An 18,717-nucleotide genomic window follows, 5' to 3' on the forward strand; every position below is an offset into this window, starting at 1 on the left:
GCAGCTATAGTTGCTTAACTTTAACAAACGCAGGCTCTAAGGAATAAACACCAAATTTTTCTGAAGGAAGACGTATTAAGCAAGCACAGTTAACACATGCGCAAAGTTCTTCACTTCTCCCTGTGGTCAAGGAACCTACAAGGTCGCATAACATGGCTGTATCTACACTAGAGCCGATGTCACCTAATACAACCATGTTTCATGCATCGCCATTGTACTCACAGGGAAATATCCATGCATTGTTTCCAGTGTGGTAACTTCCTCATGGCTGCTGCATCGACGAGATGCCAATTCAGGCTCCACACGAAGGCCAGTGGCTGGCCTCTCCTCGGAGCTCGACCGTGGGGCTGGAGTGTCTTCACCAGAGATCCTGCGCTCCTTGCGCTTACAGCTGCGACCTGGTATGGCAGCTCCACTTGAGCTTCCTGGGCATGAATGGACAGACAGGGAATTAGGGACTCAGTTCTGTGCCTGGCTGCCTCAGAAAAAAAGAAACAGTAGACACCTAAAAATATGGCTACAAGATTATTTTTCCACTTGCATATCTCATTTAGTTGCCGCAAAACTCCTAAAGCACGGTCATTAGTGAATGCTTAGTGAAAGTCAAATTACCAAAGTGGCCCAAGCTTGATTGCAAGCCAACTTCTCTCTGCAGTGTACTATCAAACTAAAGTTACTTTGTTGTTGTTCAAATTTTAGACATTTCTTTTAGTCACTTGCACTATTGCTTCATTTACTTTAGCCAACTTCAGTACCCAGTCCAACTAAGGTATGAGGACACTTTGCTGACAAAAATTTTAATTTTTATAGCTAAAATTATGTTGCAGCCATCCCTTATTAGAAGATGGTTTTAATACTGATTATGCGTTTAAGGTGCTGAAGAAAAAGAATTAAAAAAACTTTTTTATTTAATGCTCTTCTTTAAGAAGTGCCAAATTTGCTCCTCACACAAGCATTCATGTTTTTAAACTTAACTAAAACTTCTGCTTATATGTTGTGTGCCTGTGATGACTCCAGTTCTACAATCTCTTCCCTCCTCTTTTTCCTTCAATAATCAAACAGTCTCTTGCTTATCTCGACTGCTGAACAGTAAATGCAACCATTCGCTTTGATTCCCTCGCTTCTGGAATGTGAATGATCCCTACGGGTATTGCTAGATCAGGTCATTGAAGCGCCACCTTATGTGAGCTTTAAGAAAAATATTCCCAAATTATTGTCAAATGTTATGTTTTTCACATCACATAACGTTAGCAAAAAATAACTCTGAACTTACATATTATCATTGTAAAAAAAAAAGAAAGTAAGAACAAAAGTAAAATGGAAATTTGTCAGTTTTGATTTCATGAAGTACAGTGTAGGCTACAAATTAGCCTGCAACTTTTCAAAGGCACATGGTAGAACCACGATTCTCCTTGTGATAGGTAGAGGCATGTGGTTGCATAAAAACATAAAATTGACGAATGCAATTTTTTTGAAGGACATTGGTACTTCAAGTGTCCTCGTACCTTAAAGGGCAACTCTGGGGATTTTTCGATGTTTACTGACCTTAAATGGAATTTTGAATAGACGTTCTCTTTTGCACTGTGATTACCTGTGCCAAACGATATGACTGCAAGTCATTTAGTTTTCCTGAAAATGAATTTTAAAGATTGGTTGTGTGTTCAAGACTCATGCCTATGAATTTATTAATTACTCTTTATTGGCCATCCTGTGTTTGTGACACCAGAGACTACACCGCCACTTCACCCAAAAACAATGAAGCTGGTTCCTTTTTCTACGAGACAACAGCTGACAATCATTGTTTTGACAGACGCGATAACCGGTGCTTCTCTTCGTCTTGCCGTAGCATTGTGCATTGAGCTTGGGCATGTCAACTGCCTTGCATGGTGACAGCGGGTCAAAAGCAAATGGTGATCCTTCAGCGCTCATAATGTCACTGAAATCATTGCTGAAATCACCGCTGTATAGTTTGAAAGAGCTGGAAAAGCTCCCCATGTCTTCAGAAGACATCATCAGCTTCGTTTTTCTGGCATTAGCACCACATCTACTGCGTATTTAGCTTGCATTCTGCATGTTTACATAACAGTAGTGCAGGATCTGATGTTATCGACTCATTGTGATGTCACACGAAGCAGCTACCCGTTTCGGCTTCGGTACCTTGTTTATTGGGTATCTAAAATTACTTACGAGTTTCTAAGCAAATTGAACCACCCTACCGGTGACAGGACTGTCAATGCCATTTGAAAATGACAATATCCTAACATGGTTAAAAAAATGCCGGAGTTGCCCTTTAAGCTACAGCATCTCAAGATTAAAACATTTCTGAAACTAAGCCATGCACAAGTCCAACATACTACTCACCTTCTTTGGCTGCCCTGTACGTAATGGCCTGGTTACAGCGGTCATCAATCAAACTAAAGGAAAGCAAAAAGAGTTACGTGCACCATTAGTGGCAACAAAGCCACGCAGAATGATAACAAGCATGTACAACAAGGCAGTATGTGCCTTGTATGGAGGCATAGTATGGAGAGGACTTTTAAGATGGATGAGGCATTTTCAGTAGATTTCCTGTTGAAAACAGCGCCTACATCTTGAATTATCCCAGAACTATCTAGAAATTGCATTTTCCAGCTACAAATAAGGCAACCCCCTCAGCAGGTAATGGCTGTTCCCACCTGTAAATTAGCAAACCAAGGTTGTAACTGACCAGTTCCTGCTGGTTAAAACCACTTCAATATTGAGGTGCTGGCACTGCCACATATATGCCTACGTGTGACAGACTTTATTTTTTTCTCGTTTTCTTTTACTGCTGGCATTCGTAGCGCTTCCTCTCTTCAGAGGATGCAGCTGCGATAGCAGTATTGTATAGCACATGCCTCCAGGCCCTTATGTCTCAAGGGCTCTGGTGAGGCCATAGTGCTGAGGCCAATCTTTGCATCTGACATGTTTTGTATATCATATCATTTTGCACAATATACTTTAAGGCTCATAGTACACGTCATTAATCGTTGTCATAATTTTATTACACACAGATTTTACGCACTTTACAGCGACTATTTTTTTTAGGCTGCTTTACAGCCACGTCACTTCAACTTCATAGAATCCATCACTACACTGTGAAGTCACTAAAACTGGCATGGCGCTCTGTGGCCATACCTGGCCCTTGCACCAATAAAAACCATACATTCATTCATTTACTGCTGGCAAAAAAAAAAAAAGAAAGCATAACGAAGAGCTGAAGCTCAAATGAACAAGACATTCCACGCGAGAAATGGGAGTCATAAAATATACCTCTAGAGAAAGCTAAAGAAAGAAGCCTGCTTTTTTAACCAATAATCAATAACCAATAATCTACCAAACAAGAGTAGGCAACCCAAAATAAAGCACATAAATGTTGCGACTTACAACTGTGCTCTTGAGGCATAGCTGTTCACAACAAGCTTTCAGCACATGGAAGCCAGAAAAAATTGCGTTTTCCTCTCAATACAGAAAGAAGTGAATCTCTGCATCAAGTCTACAATCAAGGCATGCAGTAGGAAACCAAGGAACAAAGCACTCAATTTGTATTTGCAACCTATACAAATAAAGCACTTCTAAATTTGAGCCTGCACGCCAAGGCCATAAAGAATGTTCTTGTTTTAGAGTCTCCCCAACCCTTTTCTTTCCAAGGAAGTTTCCATACTGATAACCCAGCCTTCTTAATATTCAACACTTGAAAAATGTTGCAGTAGTCATGTGAACATGGCGGTAGATGGTACACAATACTCACCTGTCAATCATGAGCGTAGGCACCGCACTAAGTGTATCCTGTTTCAGCGCCAGCATGGCTTCATCCAACGGAGGAATGACAACAGTAAGGGGCTGCATCTATGATACAAGAGGAACTACATGAGTTTCCATTGGTATCAGATTTTCTTTACAAGTCCGCAAGTTCTTAATACTTCTCCAAACATCTACATCCACAAACTCCTCAACTATTCTGGCCTTTAGGTGCAACAGCTACGCAATACACGCTTACATGCTTTAGCAGAACAGAACAATAGTAGCCATGCTAGCTTTACAAGCTGCCAATCCCTCACCAGCATGTAAAACTGTCCAACACACCGTAGAACCTTGCTGACTACAGCTTTGATGGTCTACACCACGGTGAAGGAGAGCGCACAGTCTTTCGGTCTATTCTATGGATTCCCTGTGACATATAAAGTATTAATATGCCCGGCCATGATTATCCTGACCTTTTGCTCCAAAGGAAGCATGGCCTTTGTTGGTTCAAGGTGTCCGAACTCATAATGGGCGCTCTTAAGTACAAAGTGAAAGCCAGCATGACTGTGCCACTCTGCGTGTGCTAGAGACCAGAATTATGAAACAGGTTTGCAGTCCAAACTACTATTAATGCGAACACTGTTGACAAGCAAGGTATAATATATTGATGGGTTGGCGAAGATGGATCTTTTACATAGTAGATGATTCTGATCATGCACCCAACTGTATAAGTTTTAGGAACACAGGACTTGTGAGAAAAAAATCTTTCTTGTGGCCTGGCTAGGCAGGCCATGAAACTGCAGTCCAACAGTTGCGCACAGCACTGAAGGCTCTACATTAAATGCCAGGATGCATGTGCTCACTGCATCCGTGTTCTGTAAACATTTGCTGTCGCAATAGCCGATGCTACACTCACCATCCTTCCGCTGCATTTGCTACTGGTGCCGGTGCTGCCACCTTGAATGTTCATGGAAGCATCAGCTGTGCATGAGAGCTCTGCATCACCTTCGAAGATGGAATTGTAGTGGTCAATGAAATATGTCACCACCTGGTTGGTGACAGCCTGCTCTTTTAAGCCCTGCAGGTCTTCATTGAACCTGGTGAGCAGCAAAAAAAACATACAATTTTACAGCCCCAGCAGCAAAATGGGAGCAAAGTAGGTAGCACTCCTAGTCTGATGGCTCAAAATAAAACAAATGACAGCCACGCAAAGGCACAAATGCATATGACATTGTGTCAACAATGCATCACAATCAAGTTCTTCAGCTATGGTTACATTAAAAGCTGGGCACAATTTTCCACCATAAGATGTAAGCTTTCGAGTCACACAGGCATACAAAAAAAAAAAAAAAAATTTCAATGCAGACATTCCCTATATATCTGGCAAAATTTGTGTACATTACTGAACATTTTGAACCAGTTTCCAAAACGATGCCACTCTGTTTAACTGCATAAATTTCAGCACAAACAAATTCTATTGTCTCCGAGCTTCCCCTTATGTACAACAGCAGACAACGCTATGGACAAAAGCAAAAGAACAAGGAACATGTGAAATAGGTCGAAAACAAAAGCATGTTTTCTGTTCACATGCTGTGCTGAATGCACAGTGTGACTAGAATAGTTAAGCACTTCTGCAATGAAAAGCCCACCTGAAGAGGTTTGGTCCAAAGACAATGCCAAGGGCACTGGGGTTCATGCGTGTGTGCTCCTCCAGCTCAGCCACTCGGCTCAGGAAGTGGCAGAGGTATTTGAGCACGGCAAAGTTGCTTGGCGGCAGCTGCTCCACGAGGCACTTGAGGCGTCGTGTGCACTCTTCTCTGTCATGCACAGTGGCTGCAGAAGGACCATTTGAACTGGTGAGTGCAACTATGGCAAACAATTTCACTAGCAGTCTGTTAATTATAGGCACCCTATCGGTGGACAAAGAAAAAAAAAAAGAGAATAATGCAGACAGACAAAATACTACTTCCCTTAACCCTTTCAAGGTCAATGACGTAAATATACGGCGCCACGAGCAAGTCCGAAAATCGTCGATGCCATATATTTACAGCGCCGTCTGTAGGTTTAAAATGCGTGCCAATTTCCTAACCTTTTCTTTTCTTGCATGTGCTGCCACCATGTGGGAATACAGGAAATTTTTTTCTCGCGCTTCCCTCTCTCAGTTTTTGTTGCACGGTTTGTTTTAGAGCTAGTTTGCTCTGGCACGTCTATACACTACCACTTGTGCATTGGCGCGCGCATGGGCGGGCGGTGGTTTAGATTTTGTTCCGCAAGCGGTTTCGGCTTCTTGCGTTCGCAAAACTGATGGCTATCTCGTTACTAATCGATCAAAGGCTCAAAGGGCGGCCGCCTGTTTCTCGCTCGTTTAGTGTTCACAGGGGTGAGCATACGAAGGATGCCGCCGTGCATGCGTTTCCTTTTCCTTTATTTTTTTCTTGGAGACTTGCGAAAACTAATGGCCTCTGGTTGGCGAAATGATGAAGATTAGCGGAAGCTTGTCGCACATTTTGCTTTTTTGACGGGCACACAACCACACAGTTTTTTTTAGTGCGCTCACCTATGCCGTTCGATTACGCTATGGATGTAAATATTAGTGTAAGAGCAGGAACATTTGACACTTGCGAAATATTCTCGTGTGTGCATTTTCTAAGCCTTATGTGATAACAATGCATCAAAATTTTAATTCTAATAAGTTTAGTTCCTTTATTTATTGTTGTTATTCATGAATAAACAGTACATATATACCAATGCAAAATATTTTTTTCTCACTTTACGGTCACCCTAGAATAATTATGGTAAATTTTTTTCGCAATAGGTCCTTCAGAAGAATTGGAATCTGCAATAAAGGAATCTACCCTGGGCAGTCGCATATGGCAAAAAAAATCGACCCTGAAAGGGTTAATTACCAGTCTTTGTGGTTTGGCAGTTAATTTATACTGTTACCGAAAATAAGCTTATGAGATCGATTCCAGCAGTAATGGCTGCATTTGAATGAAGAAAGAAGATAGAAGTAACTGTGTATTGAGTCTTTTTGTATGTTATGAGCTCCCAGGTGGTCAGGAGTAATCTGGCGACCTACTCTTTAGCACTCCTTATAGCCCAAAAGCAGCTATCAGAAAATAAAACCAGTCAATTAAGCTTCCCACCCTCTAATGCTCAAGCATTTTCTTTTTGCTACCGTCAAGAACTAATTAGCAGGATTTAGGAGTAATTAGGGAGTAATTAGGAGTTAATTAGCATAACAGAGCAATACATACAAGGACTCCTGCAAATGCTGTCAGAGTCTCAATGCACAACCTTATAAAGAGAATAAAGCAAAAGCCAAAAGCTAAACTTTACTACCTCAGCACAATAATTTATTCTTGGACGAGTTAGTGTTCGCTGAACGACAAGGAACAGTAGCGTCATCTTTCTTTCTCTTCTGTCTGTCCCTTAGAACCTTTCTTTTCCAGTTTTTTTTGCACTACAATACCATGTTGTTTACCTCAGGCAAGCACCCAATTTTTTCCTTCCAGCATTTGCACAGACTCACCCTGGATGGCATCCAGGAAAGCTTGATGCATGTCCGTGGGCACCAAAGGCTCGGGCAGCTCACGGAAAAGTAGCTTAAGCAGGGCAGCAGCCACTGCTACATCCCCCTCGGCCTCCAGAGGTGCGTCGCCTGACTGGTCAAAGCTCCAGCGTAGCTTCTCAACCAGACGGGCATTGCCGCTCACCCGAAAGAGGCCCTCCTGTCCCATGCCTGCAACAAAATCATGTCTGGAATCGCACTTTCAGTCGCAGCCACAATAAGTTACTGGCTTAATTTGCAGGGCTGCATGATGATGAACAATGTAGTTCAGAGAACTATGTTATATACCCTTAATCATAGTATATATTTTTGTCACTAAAAGCACTTTTCAAGTTTAAAGCGCAAATGTAAATATTTAGCACTGAATTTCTGCCCTTTTACCATGTATCACTACAAGCAGCCATACTATGAGCTGGAAGCAATTTGGAACTTTCCTGCAGCTCTGTCAATCAATAGAGTTGTGAAATCCCAACTGAAATATCACTTTTTCTTTACTAAGATGATTACCACACTGGCTCACCCTGCTCATAAGGGTCAAGCCATGCAGGAAAGCTAAGTTTCGGAAAGTTTTTCAAGCCCACAGTTGCACACGGACATTTGTTTTTACCTGCTAATATTACATTTATCACACAGTACCACTTCCAAAATCCTTTAGTGCACACAGCAGGTGAGAAGGCCATGGCAGTCTTTCTACAAGTTCTGTTTCAGAAATTTTCACATATAAAACAGTTATGTTCAACTGAAGTATGTAATCACTGTGCCTCTGGGTGGCCAACCAAAGTTGGCACACACATTCCAAATGCTAGAAGTTTAATTTAAACAAGTTTCGTCTCACTGGAATGCACTGCACGTGCTTGTAAGGTATTTATTCTTATTGTTCGCTCTTCCTTGTACTTAATATTAATTAACCAACTAATTCACAGTCGAAGGACAATAAAATAAACAGTCATTTTTTGCTACTAATATTGAACATCACAAACACCATTATATCTTTCTTTGCATGCAAGAAAAGTATGGGTATCCTCATTTCACCCACCACCAAGCCCTGTTGCCTTTGTGCAGGTGGCTTGCGACGTATTGCTCAAAAAACTTTCTGGCACAGTATAGCTTGCGGTACATTCTTTCAAACGATGCAAAGCAGACATACAATAATTATTTAATTTTAATGCCCCCCCTAGGTCAAGGAGTCTTGCCCACCCAGTTATTTGCTAATGTTTATTCCTCCTCCTCTGACACCCACCCAACTTTTCTGGGTTCAACGTAGGGAAATAATGCGCACCGGATTCTTATGACAAAATAGGCATCATGACCTAAATTTTCATGTTCAGAAACAAAAATAAACTGTGCAGAATTTACCATCGCAGAACAAAATTTATTCACACTTAAGGTTTTAGTCACTATGGGTGAACTGCAACATGTGTTAAGCATTATTTATTTCTTCAACATTTATACATCACCAGTTCGTCGGGCAATATATACAAGTCCCCTCCAGAATGCAAAAAACACACAACATGGCTCTGTGGGCATTAGCTTCAGCATGTAAAAAAACTTTTCTTTTAAATTAGCTTTTGTAATGACAGTGACGTGTCATTGCGAAACAAACTACAGCGAAATTTTAACTATATGTTGTCTTATGATGACAATGATGATGACACAGGATCCCACGGTGGACTGTTACCAATGAGAGAAATGCAGTTTTTGTTTCGAATAACATTGTAGCAACTTACAGGCAAATTTTAGGACCTGTTTTTCAGGAAAATAGATGCTGGTTAGAATTGAGTTGTAATCAAATTGTTTTGAAAGAATATGTTGCAAGATTGTGTTATAATCAAAAGGATGTGTAAGCAAGAAAGAAGGAAAGAAAGAAAGAAAGGAAGAATTAATGAAAGAAAGAAATGCGGTACACAAGCCAGATCCTGTGCTTGTGTACCTGTGATCTGCTCTCTCATGTACACTTCATTGCCATACAAAAGAATTTACAGCATATCATGTACAGTGCAGTCAATTTTGTTGCTATAGCTGATTTCGCTCTGTAAATATTGCATTGAATTGCACTTCACACAGATTTTTACCTTTAGATCATTAGAGCAACCAATAAGAAGGTTTCACATGCAGCTATTACCATACATATGCAAGGCACCCATTGCATGTGGCATTTGTAGCTAGACGTTTCACACATACCCAATCATACCAAGGAAGACAAGAAAACCTCTCCTTACCTGTCTTTTCTATGTACTGGCACAGGCGGACAACCACAAATGGCACTGAGCCATGTTGTGACAGGGAGTCGAGAGGTGCGCCAAAGATGCGAAGTGCCAGAGTACCAGACTTGCGACGGGCATGTGGTGAGCCTAGCAGCTTGCGCACCCGTTCCATGCGGCTCTCCCCGCACACTTCTATATTCTGCAATCGGCCAGTACCAGTACTTTCAGTGAAAGAGCGTGTGCAACGTATACTGTTCACACAACTAATGGCATACTGTCACATGAACACAAATCTACGATCGAACAAGCAGACTGCTAGCTCAGAAATGTGCCCTGGGAATTTCCAAGTGAGGTTTTCTGTTTTTAGAACTGACAAGGCAGATCTTGAGCTTGACATAAGATATCATGTGCCACTCACAATGTTGGCTCTTCATTTACACAACATGACACCCAAGTCAGACTTGCCAAAAAAAAAAAAAAAAAAGGCAAAGAAAAAGAAGCATCTGCAGTAGTCTCTTCCCACACACACACCCATCCCCAGCCTTTAGGACAGCTGTTGGTTATAATTTCCAGGCTACCAAGATATTAAGCTATTTTAAACATAACTGCACTAAGCATAAAAAAAATATGGGTCATGGCTGCTAAGTTATATATAACAGCTTCTTTACACACAGTACCAAGTGGGAAGGATGCGGAATTACTTTTTCTTGTTGCCTTCACACCTTCACCGACTCCTTCAAAGCACAGTCTTGTTTTAAATATATCGCCAAAATTTAAAATCCTTGCTGATAAAATAATGCAATAGCAAAACATGCTCCAACTCTATCCATTCATAGGTATTGAATAGGTGTAGAGCCCATCACAGACTACTGGAATAAAATCTAAGCCTTAGCCATCCCAAAATTTTCAAACGTCAAAGCCTCAAGCGGCCTAACAAAATAAAAAGCATATTATCTCTAAATAAAAGTATCAAATTAAGATATACAGAACAAACCACAATACGCTGAATGTTTGTACTCATTATGAGTAGGCCGACATATTTACAGTGCTGGGAAAAGAAAACAGCATGGGCACTGTAACTGAAATAAACTAGCCCAGCTTTCTGCCTTAACTACTCATCATGACATCCAGTGACGCAGGAGCTAAAGTTGAGTTGTATATGTCGACTGAAATGTGCAACCAGAGTGACACAGGATCTATAGACATGATTTTATAGCATGCTTAGTCTGTGAATCTTTTTTTTTCATATTTTACATTATAAAGATACAGCTTTTATCCAAAAACAAATTTATGCTGCTACAGAACAACTATACACAAACATGAATGAGTGTTATGAAAGACCCTAAAGAGAAAACTAAGCTGAACTGCACGGGTAAATTATGCTTCTGCAATACCAAAAATGCCACTTCTATGTGAAAGAAGGCTTGATAAGCCAGAAAACATGAAAAATGAGTGACAAGTGGCGACACTCCCTCAAAGTTCCTACACCAGCTCGCAGTGATGTCATAAATTTTGACACCAGCTGCTCTGACCTCGTAATCCTATTGGTAAAGATGGCCTACACTATACTCTATAGGAGGCCAAAGACTGAAGTTGGCAAGTTTCGAGAAAATTTACTGCACCACAAATGAGGGAAAATACTTTGAAATCCATGATGTCACACTAGAATATCAGCATTAAAAAAAAATAAGTTTGGCCTTCATTCTTCTTTTCTAGTAATCAACCTCCTACTGTGATATTACTGAAAGCTTTGAAAGAACACTTTCTCTGTCTAAATTGTGCTTCTCTTTAGTGTTTAAGCAGCCATTGTAAGCAGATTTCTTAGAACTGTAATGCTTTGAGAAAAGTAGCCAGCGTTTATAACAAAACTGAAGAATTCACTGAAGTTTCATCCAATTACATGAGCCAATGGTACACAGGCTGTTATCGTACACGTTAGAGGGGCTTAATATTTTTCCATCTTGCTGTAACCAATAATGTGTTTTAAAGAAATGAAAAAGCTTCAGCAACCAAAGGGCACAGGACATGGGAGCCATCACAAATCATTTCTAGGTAGGCAAGATCAATAACAAAACAGAAATGCACAAAGACTGAAGTGAATTTCTTCATGGCACGCACCCTTGAAATCGGCAGATACACTGCACAACACCCTACATACAAGTGCAGAGTGAACCTCCTGACAGCCCTCTATATACTCAGGCAGAAAAGATGGTAAAACCTTTCTTGTGGATTTTGTGCCCTAGGAGCTTTTGTGGGAAGATGTTTACACTGCTGAATTACCATGGTACAATTTCATGTCACATGGTCAATTCACAAAAGCTTTTAGTTTTCAATGGTAAAGAATTCTTCAGTTTGCATTTGCCCAATTATTGCATTTCTTCAATCCTTGCTTCATGCGCCATGGCACGTGCTGCCTTACCTGATTAGCCGAGGTCATTTCAGCAACTGTGACGTCTGTGCAAAAAGTGGGTTTGCGCATCCTCAAGCTGTGGCGTTCCAACTCACAGGCCAGCCTGGCAGCCGCCGTCCACTGCGCCTGACTTTCAGGAAGAAGACAAAGGAAAGGTCAGAATTGTGCAACTCCCGAATAGCTGCTCCATTAAAGTTTGAGTGGCATGGTCAATAAATGACATGCACTGTGCATGTTACTGCGCCATCACCACATGATTAAATTTAGCACCTGTGTTCAATCACAGTTGCCAACATTGGCCTGTGTCTTTGGACAAGTAATTGTTAAAAAAAAGTACTGGTGTGGATATTTCCCCAAGTTCTCACATTAAGCAGAAAGAAAAAAACAAAAGCAAATGTACACTTCCTACCATCAGAACCCGCTATAAGTCCAGCGTCTGCAGCCATAACAGCTCTCTTCAGCACACTCCAAAGGCAGGAAAAAGTCATGCAAGGGCCGCCTATGAATAAGGTCATATTCATTGGCACAATTCACTTCAATCGGATGGCAGCTCAATCTGGCGAGGATCCAGTCTGACAGCCAGTGAAATGTGGAGCTCCTTGACTCTGTCCCAAGTGAGAGAGGGTGCTCAACTGGCTGATGTCCATTCTAGGGAATATGTCCAAAGCCTTTCGAAAAGCTTACGCACCAGCAAGCAGTGAGATGAACCTCATATGGACTGATGCATTTCAATGACTGTGCCTTGTCTCCCTGTCACATAAATGACTATACAATCTGGAGCAAGCAATACCCCACATGCCTGCTTGTGTCATAGGAAGGGGCAAAATTTTCTTTTATAGGCACTCGATTGCAGAATCTCATGGCAAGGATATGGCAACAGTGCGTATTATTCACGAATAGCCTTTAGTGCAGTGCAAATGTTACTCTAACAACATTAGTTATGAAACAGTAGGTACAAGGGAGGCAAAGGTCACTTGTTCAGAAGCTTCGGTAGAACTGGAAGTGGGCCCAGTGTAGCACCCACGTGAGGCAGAGTGGGTCTTCTATGGGCCTTGCTTCCTGTGCTACTGGGGAGCTTTGAGTAGCTTGAGAAGTTAACTCGTCACCTCAAGGTGTCGCCAGTATTACGAGTGCACGTAAGAGCACTAACTCTTTGTTTCCCCCCCCCATATGCTGCCACAGTACAGAATCGCTTTTTATAACGAGTGGGCGTTCAACAAACAAGCTCAATACCTGATAATGACTACACCACACGCATTAAACCAATGTACAGCCATAAATATTCCAAAATTAATATTGTTCAACTATACAGAACAAAAGCAAAAGTAACACAATGCGCAAGGCTGATTCAGTGAGCAACGAGCAGAGAATGAGCACACTCATTCATGATTAGCTGTAGGGAGCCACAAAGAGGCCATAAATGAAAGAGTGCAATATAAGTAGGTAAGGCTACTGACCATGCAAATGTTACATGTAAAAATGTTACAACAGCAACTTTGTAGTGCAGACCTCTACCAATGGTTCATTTACAATTGCTGCCTTCAGTTTAGCACAACCATACAGATTTCTTTGCGAATTCACTTTTTTGTTATTGAAACATATTCATTCAGTTCCCAGTAGCCATGTGTCTGCACATTGTAAATCACTCCTCGCAGCAATACATTCCTAAGGACATTCGCCTATAAACATCCTATACACTTTGAGAGACTCGACAGATGCAAAGCTAGAAATAAATTTTCTCCTTGAATACAGTATTGCCAGGTGATAAGTGGGGGAGAGAAAAGTCAAGGTAATTACTTCTGCCTGTTAAAGCATCTGTACTACAATTGAGTATATATGAGGGCGAATCAGAAAGTCTTTGCCCCTATTTTTTTTTCAGCCAAATTTTCAGCCGAAGTCAACATATCTATTCCCAGCAGCGGACCTTTATTGAGCCAGCCTGGCCTTATTATGCCTATAGCTCCGTGGCATGGCGCTGCTGTCAGTTGTTGAAGGTGGCGGTTGTGCTTCACACATTCATGGCCTACAAGCAACAAAGTGCGATTCGTTTTCTATGGAGTAAGGGAGGAGCGTCCATCGAAATCCACAGGGAAATGCACCCCACGTATGGGGAAAGGTGTCTCGCTTTGAGAAGTGCGAGGTGGTGGTGGTGTTGGGAGTTATCAAAAGACTGTGAAGACTTGCATGACATTGAGAGTTTTGGGGGGGGGGGACCATGTGTGTCACTGACTGACGACAACTGGGAGAGTCTGGACTACCCACCATACGGTCCGGACCTCGCCCCTAGTGATTTCCACGTTTTTGGTCCGCTGAAGAAGTTCCTGGCAGGACAGCAATTCATGTGCAATGATGAAGCCAAAAGAGCAGTCCGACGGTGGTTCTACAGTCAGCTGGACAAATTCTACTACAGGGGCATCTCAAATTTAGTGCTGCGATGGGACAAATTTCTGAACCGGTGTGGGGACTATGTGGGAAAGTAGTGTAATATACATAGAATAGTATGCATATTTGTAATTACCTTTATGTACCTTATTTTGGCTAATAAAAGATAGGGGCAATGACTTTGTGATTTGCTCTCGTATCTGTGAATTGTACAGCACTCATTATGCTTATTTCTAGGCATAAATTGCAGAGTCCCTAGAAGTGGCTGTATGAGAAACTCAAGCTCTTTTAAGAAATGACACCACGATTTTGCATGAACATACATACTTCATATACTGGGTATTAGAACAGTGCAGCAGAGAGAACATTTTGTGTGTGTCTGTGTGAGACACATCATTATGTCTGTGGGCATAAAAAATCTTACAATCACTGATTATCAGTAATTTGCCAAAATTAAGTCATTAAATGTCTAGTGAATTACTGTAGTGCACATGGTCACACTTGCACAAGTGAAGCCAGTCAGTGCTTAAGGCATGTCCACTAGGTAAGAATCCTAAGGCTAGCTTCAAGAGCCCACAACATATGCCATAAAATACACGGGAGTTCAACCTAGTATTACCCTGCAGTGCATAAGGAAGGCTTCCTGGGAAAGCATTAAGTGTAATGCCAGAACATAGTGCTTCAAGTTTGTGGTCAGATCTCATGAAGTTGATGCTATAGTAAGTTACAGGTCAAGAATGTAGCAGCAAGTGTCCCTCACAAGAAACATCTTTCCATGTGCCAGCGAATCACCTCGTCTGTAGCCCCCCTCTCCTTTCTTATCCTTTGTATCCATGTCGCAGTTTTCCTGGTACATCTCGACCATTCAGTCTTTCCTGGTCCATCTCGACAGTGCTACTAGAAAGAGGGGCGCAAGTTGACACACACACACACACACACACACACAAAGAAGGACAGACAAGACAAGTGGCACCACATAAACAGTGTGTGGTGTGCACATACACAAAAATGGGGAGCGGGTATTGGCAAGGAAGTACTTTATGCCCCCACACGCTCAGCCGGAATGGATCAGGGAGGTAGAGGCGTCCGATTAGTGCCAGTGGTTGGTGGGGACCGCTCCTTATGCCTCCACAAAGGTAGTGAAATCCTACTCCAAGTTCCCCTTTCAGACGACCCGTTTGTGCGGTGGACTGTCTTCTTAAATGCCCAAACATGCGAGATTTTGGCTGTTCGTGTGTGTGTCATCATAACATATGCATGAAATACAATGGTGTTCCACCTAGTTCTCTGTGCTCATTGTTGCTGAACCACTAGGGTTCTTCCTCTTAGTGCCAGTGGCATTTGTAAGGGAACTATAACCTTGAAACGTGGAAGCATAAATAGCAGGCTCATCGTGCATTTTTGAGAGGAAATTCTCCTGCGTTCTTTACTTGCCATTTACTATATTATAGTCTCGGGTGCCTGATGCGCTGAGCAGTGACCGGCCTCGGTTGTGCAACTGCAGTGCGTACCTTATAGTCATTAACAAAAAGCTTAATTAGTGAATTAGAGTAAACAGTTTATTTGTGGTAAATATCGTAAAATTTGTTATGTAAACATGAATGATGTGTCACTGAAAAAATTCTCTTTCTCTCTTCCATACTGCTTTGAAGAATTGCAATGTGTGTAATACCTACAGAAATTAATATGGCAAGCAATGTCTGTAATACTGCATCCGTGGTCAGCACATCAGCTGACAATCAATGTATTCCATTAAATATATATATATATATATATATATATATATATATATATATATCTGTCTGTGTGTGCGTGTGTGTAGTTTGTAATCATTTTGCATGTACTTCACTTCTGCGACATTCGTAAATGGCCTACAATTTCCCAAAAAACTGGTTCCACAAACAATTCACCCCTGTGTAGAAATATGTAATAGGTAAATACACTTATCAAAATTTGGTCATTGCAAATTATTGCAGATTTTAAGGTTAGACCAAAAAGACAAAATATCAAACCTACAAATCAAGGGTCATTCATGATACAACATTAATTAAATGAACAAATGTATATACAGAAAGATGCCCCACAGTGGTTATGAGACAAAGAGCTAAGGCAAGGTTAAGGAAGCTTCCAATGTGCAGAAATAGAGTCATACCTTCCTAGCTACTGTGACTCATAGGCCACACAAATTAAATATTGTGAGCAGGCAGTTCAGCATGCTACATGTGGTCATTTAATACAAATAAGATTACCTTTCCATTTTGTAACTATGTTACTACAGACATCATTTTGTTTACTGAAGAGAGAGCATTTTTATTTGCATCTGTACACTGTGTTTCCAAGTGCCCTTCATTAACGATAAATTCAAGCATTTTACAGTATCAGCATCTCCCGTGACGCTAGGAGTTCTGCTTATGGCTGTTGCTGCAATCTGCTGAAACCATTGCAGACTATATATCTCCTGTGCTGTTTCATGTTCAATATCTAAAGCTCTACATAATATAGTTATATAGCTGACAAACTGGGAAGAAATGCTTGTATTTGCATGAGATGACCCTCAACAACATTCATTTTCATACACTTCATCACTCTCTCTTAACTCTAGTCCTGCTTATAGGCGAAACACCCACCACTTGAGAACACAAAGCAAAACCTCAGAAGCTATCATCCCATTCAGCCATGTCTTGGTGCACTGATAAATACACGACATCAAAACTCGTTTTAAATGGCAAAACTTTTTGCTACAGATATTTTTGTTACATGCCGCCTCCCTAATCCTGAACACAATATTTTTACAAGAAAAAGGCCCTACTTACTTTTAACGCACAATGACATACATGAACTCTTCCCTTATTCTGTATTTCTGTCCACACACTTGTGATTGTTGTCACTTGCACTTTGTGATCCAATATCAGAACATAGAAAGAACCTATAACCCTTGCAGTCTCTCTGCAGCTAAAGAACCGAGACAAAGCTGCCCACATCTCTCACATAGGAACGTGGCCCCATGCATTAGTAGTGGTCACACCATACACAATTCTGCCACATGCGCCGTTTTCTAGAAATGGCGGCGATCCAGTGACAACCTACTAATGCCTAACAACTAATGCCGTGTTATCTTTTTTTCGTTTTTTTCATCAAGTACAGTGAGAGGAGGCCTGAGCCCTGCTGTATTGACGCATTGCCTATAAGTGAACTCATGCACTGAACAGTGTCATGCTATATGAAGGCCATCGCGCAAGCGTCTGAAGATGCAGTTATAGTGCTGTTAGAGGGTACTTCCAGCGTGAGGTCGTGGTGATGCACATTTAAAGGTGCATACGCAGTAACTTGCCGCAACTACCCATCTTGCTGCGAAAGAAATGGCAAACGAGGGACAAATCTCGGTGTTTACCATGTGAAAAAAGCTACAATGATGTGCTTACTGGTCGGTCAACGCTGACACTATTAAGCCTTCGCATTGTGCCATACCCTTGAGGACAACTTTCCTTACTGCGAGTGAAAAGCTATTGAAGTGGAGCCTGCGGAGCTTCTGCACATGTACCAGCAAGCCAAATAGCTTGGGCTAGCATGGCTCCGCTTTTAGTTCATTTGAAATTGTGTAGCTTCTTGACATTTAAGAAAGCCGACCCAATACGTTGCAAATTATTTGCTTTATCTACTTCAGAAGCAATTTTCTGCTGAAGTACGACAAGTTTAAAACGGGCTGCTGTAAGGTAAGCAGTCAACAAACATGCAAACGCAATTCATAAAATGTGCGACAAACCCACCCCCGAGGTAAAAAATAAAATGCCATACTGACTTGAGAACACTGTCTATTTTCAAATTACTGCTACAGTGCATACAAAAAACAATAATGTTTTCAATTTCTAGTGTTAGAAATCACAAGTAAAGTTATGGAACTATCGCCAGCAGCGGTGCCATGCGTGCACTTCGGTTCCATAGCTTAACTTGCTTTCACAGGCAGAAAAAGTCTGCGAGCTATAGAAGCACTGAATATAAGTGGGCCCATAAAAATGAGAACAAGTGTACTCACGGGTCAGTATGATGATGTTACTAAGACGAGGTGATGAATAATGGATCACAGGAACACAACACACTTGGTGAAGCACAACGAATGAGTGAGTTACATGGCAACACTGAAACGTCTCAAGTAGTCCCCTTCTTATGGTTGCTTGAGGAACCGGCAGGAGACCAGCCGCAGTGACAGCATTCGTGTCACGGTGGCTGCTGGTTAAAACTCTAGTGGCTCCTCGGGCCCGACACTGTTCACGTGTTGTACGCCGTCACCTAGACACAACAGCACTCGGGCACAACGGGGCTCTCCTGCAAAATATGAGGAGAGATGCATAATAAGTACCCTGCATATTGTGGTACACTATCAAATATAA

General features: G+C 41.5%; 1 protein-coding gene across 7 annotated transcripts in view; it reads right to left on the bottom strand.

Moving 5' to 3' along the window:
* Positions 1 to 18,717, bottom strand: part of LOC126547453 (protein FAM13B) — a 149,606-nt gene that overhangs the window by 22,765 nt on the left and 108,124 nt on the right. For 4 of the 7 annotated variants that reach the window (XM_055062992.2, XM_055062993.2, XM_055062991.2 and 1 more), the window contains exons 2-11: positions 18,363 to 18,652; positions 15,090 to 15,226; positions 11,957 to 12,077; positions 9,553 to 9,736; positions 7,295 to 7,504; positions 5,412 to 5,595; positions 4,679 to 4,859; positions 3,770 to 3,867; positions 2,362 to 2,414; positions 223 to 425 (exon numbers count right to left, since the gene is read on the bottom strand). In XM_055062992.2, coding sequence (XP_054918967.1) covers positions 223 to 425; positions 2,362 to 2,414; positions 3,770 to 3,867; positions 4,679 to 4,859; positions 5,412 to 5,595; positions 7,295 to 7,504; positions 9,553 to 9,736; positions 11,957 to 12,077; positions 15,090 to 15,106 — 1,251 coding nt within the window. In that variant the 5' untranslated portion in view covers positions 15,107 to 15,226; positions 18,363 to 18,652. The remainder of the gene's footprint in view (positions 1 to 222; positions 426 to 2,361; positions 2,415 to 3,769; positions 3,868 to 4,678; positions 4,860 to 5,411; positions 5,596 to 7,294; positions 7,505 to 9,552; positions 9,737 to 11,956; positions 12,078 to 15,089; positions 15,227 to 18,362; positions 18,653 to 18,717) is intronic. The other 3 variants (XM_055062994.1, XM_050195460.2, XM_050195457.2) reach the window with 3 other exon arrangements.

This window comes from Dermacentor andersoni, chromosome 1, assembly GCF_023375885.2.
Source record: "Dermacentor andersoni chromosome 1, qqDerAnde1_hic_scaffold, whole genome shotgun sequence".
NCBI lineage: Eukaryota > Metazoa > Arthropoda > Arachnida > Ixodida > Ixodidae > Dermacentor > Dermacentor andersoni.